Source organism: Carya illinoinensis, chromosome 5 (genome assembly GCF_018687715.1).
Source record: "Carya illinoinensis cultivar Pawnee chromosome 5, C.illinoinensisPawnee_v1, whole genome shotgun sequence".
Lineage (NCBI taxonomy): Eukaryota > Viridiplantae > Streptophyta > Magnoliopsida > Fagales > Juglandaceae > Carya > Carya illinoinensis.
The window spans coordinates 18,514,650-18,524,476 of NC_056756.1; the positions used below are offsets into that span (position 1 = coordinate 18,514,650).

The following is a 9,827-nucleotide window of genomic DNA, read 5'->3' on the forward strand; positions in this document are numbered from 1 at the left end:
ATCTCTATTCTCTTTACTATATTTTATTTTATTTTTATTATTTATATGGTATTAGAATTTAGAACCTTTGGCTAAGGCCATGCTCGATTCTATAGACTGTTTATTTTAAAGTTCTCTCGCAAGCATTAATCTTACAAAATTTCCTTAGTTACGTTCCTTCCTCATCTCCTTATTTTATTATTTTATTTTTATATTCTACTAACTGTTGAAACTTTTACAACGGAGGAGGAAGAGTATAGGGGATGTTGGAATTGTTTAGCTTTTAAACTTGGCTCCAGCTTTGACGAATTTGGATTTGAGTTGGTGCAATTTGATTCCAGATAAAGCTCTTGTAGCGATTGGGAATATGGCAGGTTCTATCAGAACTTTGAATTTGCAAGGATGTTCTTTAATTACCGATGGTGGACTGTCTTCTTTGGCAACAATGTTTTTGTTAACAGCTCTGTTATGTACAACTGGCGGTGAAACCGTCAAGTAATTTACTGATGTGTCAGTCAATATATTAAAAAATAATAATAAACATAAAAAAAATAAGAGAAAAAACTTGTGAGTCTTCAAGTTTGAAGAAAGCTCTTTCCTAAATTGAAGAAAATGAAAGCTTTTTTATCGAAGTTTTATTTTTCACCAACACTCTGTTATGTTTGTGGTCCAGGAAAGGTTTTTTACCAAAGTTTTATTTTTTTTTTCAGCGAATCTAATTTAGTAGAGTTTTTCATTACCCGAAAACAATTGAAAAGCCACAGTCACTCTTTTTCTCTCTGAAAAAGGAGTGGAAGGTGTGAGTGCGTAGTGCTGGAGGCAGTTATAACGGAAAAAGGAATCTGGAGGTGGCCTCGGCTAACTCTGGAGGTTTGTGGAAGCAGAGTGCGGCTGAGGTGCGGAGAGGTATTGGAGGTCAAGGCGGTTAGGGAAGCAGATTATTCAGGCGTAAGTGAAGGTGACGACGTGATGGAAGACCTAGAGGAAAAATGGAAGGAACTACGGTTGAGAGAAGAGGAAAAAATGGTAATAGAGATTGATGATGAGGTATCGGGAGATCTGCTGATGAAAGAACAGAGGTCTTTACTCGGAAAACTTTGTTCGAACCGGCTGATTAGTAAGGAGGTGATGGAAAGCACACTGGCAAAAATTTGGAGAATCAGTAAGAAGGCACAATTCACTGAGGTGAGTCCGAATACTTTTGCTATAGTGTTTGGTAACATAGCTGATAAACAGAAGGTCTGGTCAGGCAGACCATGGCTGTTTGACAACCAGTTAGTGGTGTTGAAGGAGTTCGATGGCTTTACGCCATTGAAACAAGTGAACTTTACCTCAGAAAGTTTTTGGGTAAGGTTTCACAACTTACCGTTATCTTGTATGACGGAAGTCCGAGGTGAACAGATTGGGAGTACAGTGGGAAGGGTGGAAAGGGTGGATGTGCAGGGAGATGGCAGCGGATGGGGGAAGTTTCTGAGAGTTCAGATCCATATGGATCTCAATCAACCTCTAGCAAGAGGGAGAACTCTGATGGTTAAAGGCAATGAGATCTGGATCCCATTTAGTTACGAAAAGATGCCTAGAATATGTTTCTCCTGTGGTTGTATAGAGCATGGTCTAAATGAGTGTAAAGAAGGAGGCAGGATAGTAGGGGATGAAAATCAGTATGGTCAATGGTTGAGGGCCAAGCAAGATTATAGAAATAATTTCTTTGTGAAAATGCAAAAAAATGAGGAAAGGAATGGGTGGTGGAAGGAGAAGGAGAATATGCCTTATGCTGAAGGTAGTGGGGGAAGTAATAAAGAGGGGGGCAGTAGAGTTAGGGAAGAAAGTGTAGAAGGAATTGAGGTGAATGAAAAAGGGAAGGAAAGGGGATTAAAGGGGAATGAAAAAACTAAGGAAGGGGAGGACAGTGGGGAATTAGGTAGTAGTAATGGGGTCGAGGGAGTAAAGGAAAGGGATGAATCAACCATGCTAATTACTATGCATGGTCAAAAAGAAAATATGGAAACGGGGTTGCAGGATGTTGCAGTGCAGTTTGAGACCATGGGGAAGGAAGTTGGTAGTGAGTTGAGGAGCAAGGAAGTGGGTGAAAGGGTGGAAGGAAGCAGGTCAGAAAAACTAGGTGTATGGAAGAGGAGAGCTCGAGAAAAACACAAAACAGAAGAGTTAGTTAAAAAAGAAAAAACCAAAAAGAAAAGGGGAATGTTTGATGAAGAAGGAGGGGGTGCAAACAAGAAAGGGAAGTGGAGTGGCAGTTTTGATGTCCCTATTGGAATGGCGGAGGCTGAAATTCAGCCCCGCCAATTATTATGAAAATGATAAGCTGGAACTGCCGAGGATTGGGGAATCCTTGGACAGTTCAGGACCTCTGCTTAATGGTAGAGAGTAATAAACCCAACTTAGTTTTCTTAATGGAAACTAAGCTTAGAAAGATGAAATGTGAGAAAATAAAAAGAAGACTGGGATTTGAAGGTTGTTTTGAAGTTGAGGCAGTGGGAAAAGGGGGTGGTATGGTTCTGTTATGGAATGAAAATATGCAGCTGGATATTGTGAATTATTCACAAAGACATATTAGTGCTTGGGTAATAGAGGAGGGGGTAAGTAAATGGCTTCTTACGTGCTTCTATGGAGCACCTGAAACAGCTAAAAGAAAAGACACATGGGTCATGCTTAAGAGTTTGAAACCAAAGGGTGGTGAGGGCTGGTTGATAGTAGGGGATTTCAATGAAATTTTAACTGCTGATGAGAAGTGGGGAGGAAAGGTTAGACCAGATGGACAAATGGAGTTATTCAGGGAGGTGATGAGTGAAGGAGATTTGCATGATCTGGGGTGGAGGGGAGACAAGTACACGTGGAGCAACTCACATGCTAACTCAACTTTTACTAAAGAAAGGTTAGATAGAGCTGTGGCAAACCCCAAATGGATGGACATCTACTCTGAAGCTTGGGTGGAAGTGTTAGTGGCTAGAACTTCGGATCATAAGCCACTGTTAGTGCACTTAAATAGACAAGATCAAAGGGTAGTGGCACAACTCAGGCAAAAGAAAAGAGGTTTTAAATATGAGGCTTGCTGGGCTTTAGAGAAGGAATGTGAGGTGGTCTTAAGGAAAGCTTGGGGAGAAGATGGACCACATAACCAAACTGTTATGGGTTTACTGAATAATAGTAGAAAGGCTCTTCAGTTATGGAGTAAGTCAAAGAGGCAGAGGAGTGGGAAAGAAATAGAAGAAAAAACAAAGTATTTAAAGAGACTACAAGCTGAGGAAAGCAGGGGTAATGTGGAAGAGATCAGGAAGACTACTACAGATCTGCATCTGCTGTTAGAAAAGGAGGATCTCTGGTGGAAACAAAGGGCTAAAACAAATTGGTACAAGCATGGAGATCGAAACACTAAGTATTTCCATGCTTGTGCTAATCAAAGGAAAAAAAGAAATTTCATTAAAGAAATAGAAGATCCAAGTAACAATATGGTTTGTGGATTCAAACAGGTGGAAGAAACATTCAGAAATTACTTTGGCATTGTTTTTCAGTCTATAAAGCCAAGCAAGGTTGAGATTGAAGCATGTTTAGTGGGTATGGGTGGAAGGGTGACTGAGAGGATGAATGAGAAACTGTCAAGAAGATTCACAGCAGTGGAAGTGGAGAAAGCAGTGAAACAAATGGCCCCTCTGAAGGCACCTGGACCAGATGGTTTTGGACCTTGCTTCTATCAAAATCATTGGGGAATAGTTTCTGAAGAAGTAAACAAAGCAGCTTTGGCAATTCTGAATGGTAGTCCTTTGGATCCTACTCTCAATTACACTTACTTAGCCTTGATCCCAAAGACGAAGTCCCCTAGAAAAGTGACTGAGTATCGACCCATCAGTTTGTGTAATGTTTTGTACAAAATAGTCTCTAAAACTATCACAAACAGATTCAAAGGGGTTTTAGCTGAAATAATTTCCCCTAAACAAAGTGCTTTCCTGCCTGGAAGACTGATCAATGACAACATTATGATAGCCTATGAGTTATTACACTCAATGAGAAATAGGAAGAAGGGGAAGGTGGGAAGCATGGCCATGAAGCTAGACATGTCAAAGGCCTATGACCGAGTGGAATGGGAGTTTTTGGAGGCTGTGCTGTATAAACTTGGTTTCTGTACTCAATGGGTAGATTTAGTGATGAAATGTGTAAGAACAGCTTCATACTCAGTGCTCATTAATGGAATCCCTGGATTAAAATTTTGGCCTTCAAGAGGGTTGAGACAAGGGGATCCTTTGTCACCCTATCTATTCATTATATGTGCTGAGGGATTAAGTAGTCTGTTAGACTATTATGAGAAGAATCATTGGATCAAAGGGGTGCAAGTGGCTCGAGGAGGGACAAGCATCAATCATCTCCTCTTCGCAGATGATTGCATCTTATTTGGCAAAGCAAAAATTGCAGAATGGAGAAGATTACAAGAAGTGCTACAAGTTTATGAAAGGGCATCGGGTCAGTTCCTCAACAAAGATAAAACTGCTGTGTTCTTTAGTAACAACTCACAGCCAGCTGAAATACAGGCTATAAAGGAGGCAGGCCAGAATTATGTTTGTGGAACATATGAAAAATATTTGGGGCTCCCTACTATTGTAGGAAGATCTAAATTCAACACTTTTAGAAGCCTAAAAGAGAGGATCTGGCAGAGAATTGTCAGTTGGGAAAATAGATTTCTGTCCCAAGCTGGGAAAGAAGTTCTTATTAAAGCTGTACTGCAATCCATCCCAACTTATACTATGGGGGTTTTCAAACTTCCTAGTAGGTTGTGCAAAGATATTAATGGGATGTTATCCAAGTTTTGGTGGGAAAAAAAGCAGGAAGGTAGAGGGCTGATATGGAGGAAATGGGAAAGGCTGAGTGAGCAGAAACTGAAAGGGGGAATGGGTTTTAGGGACTTGGAGAGTTTTAACTCTGCCCTTCTTGCAAAACAAGGGTGGAGAATCCTCAAGTATCCTCTTAGTTTGGCTGCAGTGATTTTTAGAGAAAAATACTTTAGAAATGGGAGCTTTATGGAGGCAAAATTGGGATCACAGCCATCTCTCATATGGAGAAGCATATGCTCAGCTAGGACCATTTTGAAAGAAGGGTTGAGGTGGAGAGTAGGGGATGGAAAGGAGATTAAAATATGGGGTTCGAAGTGGTTGACAAGCCCTACTTCTTATGCTGTTCAATCTCCAGTGAAGGTGCTGCAGGAAGATGCTAAAGTTGAGGAGTTGATTGATACTCAGAAAGGTGAATGGGATGAAGCCAAGATTAGAGAAATTTTTGTAACAGAGGAAGCTGAAATAATACTAAGTATGCCCTTAAGTAGTAGAGGAACAAAAGACAGATTGGTATGGGGTCCATCTCAGAAAGGCCTTTTCTCAGTGAAGAGTGCATATTACTTACAGCTGGAGTTATGGGGAAGAAACCAAGGGGAAAGCTCAGTAGAAGAGAAGAGGGACGATAGATGGAACAGAATATGGGACTTGAAGGTACCAGGAGTGACCAAGTTATTCATTTGGAGGGCTGCAAATAACTTGCTGCCCACAAAAGAAAATCTGTACAAGAGAAAGGTGATTGAGGAAAAAAGGTGCCCTTTGTGTGATGCAGAGGAGGAAACAATTATGCATGCTTTATGGGAGTGCCCTGCAGCCAATAACTTGTGGGGAAATGATGAAAGCTGTGTCAAAAAGTGGGCCAGAACTGAATGGAACTTTATGTCTCTATGGGAGAAATTTATGGACAGACTCACAAAGGACCAGATGGAGGAGATGGCTATATTGTTGAGGAAGGTGTGGCTGAGAAGAAATGATTGGGTGTTTGAAAGGAGAATGGCATGTCCTAAGAACTCGTTCAGTGCTACAAAGGCAGCTTTGCATGAGTTTCAGGCCTCTCAGTTGGCTTCAAATCAGAATGAGATGGTACAGAAAACAGACACAGAAAGGGTAAAATGGGAGAAACCAAAGAGGGATTTTGTAAAGGTCAATTGGGATGCATCTTTGGACTTGAAGAGAAGGAAAATGGGAATAGGAGTCATGATAAGAGATGAACAAGGTGAGGCTTTGGTAACTGTCTGTGATCAGAAGCTGAATGTGGTAGAAGTAGCAGTAGCAGAAAGCTATGCCTTGAGAAAAGCAGTTGAGGTATGTTCTGAACTTAATATCCAAAGGGCCATTTTCGAGGGAGATGCAAAGGTAGTGGTTCATGCTGTGATTGACAAGGATGATGTTTCTTTTAATTTTAGTCCTATTGTGGAAGACATACGATTATACTTTAGTAACAGACCACATTGGTCTATACAGTTTGTGTCTAGAGTTAAGAATACGACTGCTCATAGCTTAGCTAAAAGAGCTTTAGTTATGAAAGGGGAACAAGTTTGGATAGAGGAGGTCCCAGGCTTTATTGTGGGATGTCTGAAGAATGATAAAGATGTAACACAGGAAGATGAATGAAAGTTTTACAGAGGTTCTTTTCAAAAAAAAAAAAAAAAAGAAAACAATTGAAAAGAAATTCACTTTTACAAAACCCACGGAAAGTTCCATGTAAGGAAGTGATAAGAATCTCACCATTTTCTCGGCAGTTCTATGAGGATATGAAGGAGTAGACGAAACAAAGATAAATGTACTTTAATTTGGCCACGTGGGATGCATGTCCTGACAGTTTCCCCGGGCCGATTGTAAATATTTTTTTTCTTTTGTTAAGGTCTTAGAAAAAGTTGGTTTTGGCATAGTGCAGCCAAAAGTCTGAAGCCAAATCACAACCACTCCTTCACGTTAGAGCATTTTCATCCAATTCTTTATATTCTCCAAAACTCTAGATTTTAGGCAACCAACTTAACTTTTTGACAAAATAAGTACTACATCCATTTCTCTATTTTAAGTTATAGGTTTATGATGTAAATAGTGATTTCCTATATTTTATTTAGGGAGTTGCCTCCCTCTAGTGAGAGAAGCTCTATCCTCTCTCTAGGTAAAAGAAATCAGGTAACCGTCCGAGGGAGGTGGAGCTTCGGCTCCTCCCTCCCTCCCCCCAACCTTTTCTGTTTTCTTTTCTGTTTTTCAATGCTTTTTCCTGAAATAAGATCGGCTCCGGAGGCCTCCACCAGAGACTGTGACCCGAGACCTTTACTTCTTTTTTTACACCCAGCTGGGCGGAGAGTTTTTCTTTTGGGGTGGAGGTTCTCGGTTGCGGTTTTGGGCGAGATCCCTGACTGTTTTGTATAGTCTTCTGTGGGATGTTTTTCAGAGGGTTACGGCGTGAGTTTGAATCGGGTGACTTGCTCCTGGGGATGATGGTTTGCTTGTTGGCTCGGGGTGCTTCCCGCGGGGTTAAGGATCTCTGTTTTACCATGGAAAACAGAGGGTGGTTACGGGGTGCAAGCCGAGCTGCATGGAGGTTTTAAAGGGGTTGTGGTGGAATCCGGAAGCTTCTCATGGTGGTTACTCTTCTGGTTGGTGGCGGAACTCAGGTGTCGCAGTGTTGATGGTTTTTTCTTAGTTCTTCTTTATTTTCGATTTGGTTGTTAGATCTGTTTAGATCTGGTGTTTTGAATAGGGGTTGGGAATAAGCCTCGGGTGGCTCTGTGTCCGTTTAGTCTCTGTATGGTTTTCGTCTCTGTGTGGTTTTGGATTTGGATTTGGCTCTGTGTCCGTTTAATCTAGCTGCAGTAGTTTGGTGATTGTGGCCAAGCGACAGAGACGGTGATGTAATCCGTGAGCAGGGAGTACGCCGCATCCTCCATGGAGCGGCCAAACTTTCTGTCGAAACCTGTAGGGATGAAGGGCTGAGCAGGGGCCGGACGAGGAAAGGATGCAGAGGCTTGTGGGGAGGAAGATGGGTGGCGGCGGCTTGTGTTGAGATGAAACCCTAATCGGGTTGGGCCCCCATGGCCCTACGGGCTGGATCCCTAGCTCGGGCAGGGCCTGTAGTTCAGGCTGGGCTATTTTGTTTTACCGGCCCTTAGTTTTACTTTTAGTTTTTTTGTAGTAAATATGCTTTAGTTTTATAAATAATAAAATAGGTTTATGTCCCACTCCTCTTTTGGAGGAATGTGGGTGTTAGTCCTACTCCTCTTTTGGAGGAAGGTAGGTGTTAGTACTCTTCCTCCTTGGGAGGAGAGAGTTTGGTTATTTTCCTCCTCCTTGGGAGGATGGAGCAGGTGTGTACCTCTCTTCTTCGGAAGGAAGGTTGTTTAAGCTCTGGTTTTGACAGAGCGCTTTCTCTTCTGACTTGTTGTCAGGAGAGAGGGTGTAGAAGTTTAGACAATGTCCGTCACAAAGAAATTTGTTGACGGGGAAGCTCCTGAGCAGTTGCGTTAGTTGACTTATAGTCGGGTCTCCTGTATTGATAAGTCACAGTTGTAACTTCGATTATGAATGAATGCAGATGCATTTCCCCCTTCAAAAAAAAAATTTAGGGAGTTACTATTCATCTCCTAAATTAGTTTTTATATATATTTTATAAGAAATAGTTAAAAATGTAAAAATAAAGTAGTATAAATAATAATAAAGAAATAATAGAAAAATATTATTTTAATATAATAGAGAAATGATAGTGAATGAGATGTTGGGGGTTTTTTAAAGATGGGTAAAATTTAGGAAAAAAATAATAGGAAGTGTGATTTCTAGCTAAAATTTAAGGAAAATTATAAGAAACTAGATGTGAATGCTTTTACACCTCCATTGACAAATCCCTTCACCGTTTCATTTGTACAATGGTGGCCTCAATTCTCTTAATGTTCTTGTCATTTTAATCTTGTTCCACTGTATGAAAAGATGGTATGTAAAGAGAATGGTGTGTTGGGTATTTTCCCACCATCATTTTTTGGCAAGCTTGTCGTCTCTCAGTGCTTTCCAACCTTCAACACTGCTTGTTTTGAAATCAAATTTTGGATTTTAGATTGCATGGTACAAACCAAAGACTCGATCCCAATGCCATGGTATTTTTCCAGCATCCTTTTTCGACAAGCCTGTCACCACTCGATGCTTTCCAACCTTCAATGTTGCTTGTTTAGGGGGGAAAAATTAGAATTAAGTTGGCATGGTACATATCATTTGGACTATGAAAGTCTAATCCCACACGTCATCACATCCATGCATCAGGAGTATCATTATTTGTTGTCTTCTCATTTTTTAATTGGATTTCGGCCTTATAATTTTGGTCCTATATTTGACTATGGTCATATAGAGCCTATTGTTTGCCATAACTCTAGATTTGATGCTTCAGTTGTGAGTCACTTCGTCTCCAACACTTTTTTCACCATTTCATATGCTAACATTAATAGATATGAAAGTTACACTCAAATTTCAAACTCATGATTTCAAAATTCTTCATCCTAAGGTTGAGGGAAGATGATAGAATATTACCATACTTAGAATAATTTCATAATATTTTAGTATGTATGGTAATATGACTTATTCTCTACCATATTTAGTCTATTGTATAAAGTAGATTTCCATTATTTCTTTAGCCTCATTCCCTTATAAATAGGGACATATGTTATATATTAAAGTACAATTCAAAATCCTCTCTGATATCTAGAAGCATATGTTGTGCAAGAGACTTGATTAAGGAAGGGATGAGGTGAAGGGTGGGGGATGGAAAGAAGATACAAATCTGGGGTCATAAATGGTTGAACACTCATTCTTCATTCTCAATTCAGTCCCCAATTTTAGTACTCAAAGCAGATTCAAAAGTAGAAGAGTTATTGGGAGAGAATAAATGAGAGTGGAATGAGGAAATGGTAAATGCTATCTTTGATAAAGAAGAAGCAAGGCAAATATTTAGCATATCTTTTAGCAGAGAAAGGAATGAAGATAAGGTAATATGGGAGAGCCATCAAAGAAGGG

General features: G+C 40.3%; 1 protein-coding gene across 1 annotated transcript; it reads left to right on the forward strand.

Annotated features, from left to right (window-relative positions):
• The first annotated feature begins 346 nt into the window (after positions 1–346).
• On the forward strand, positions 347–6,431 carry LOC122310162. Its single transcript, XM_043124041.1, has 3 exons — positions 347–474; positions 768–2,103; positions 2,520–6,431. The coding sequence occupies exons 1-3, from the start codon at positions 347–349 to the stop codon at positions 6,429–6,431; spliced, it is 5,376 nt and encodes a 1,791-aa protein (XP_042979975.1).
• The last annotated feature ends 3,396 nt before the right edge of the window (positions 6,432–9,827 follow it).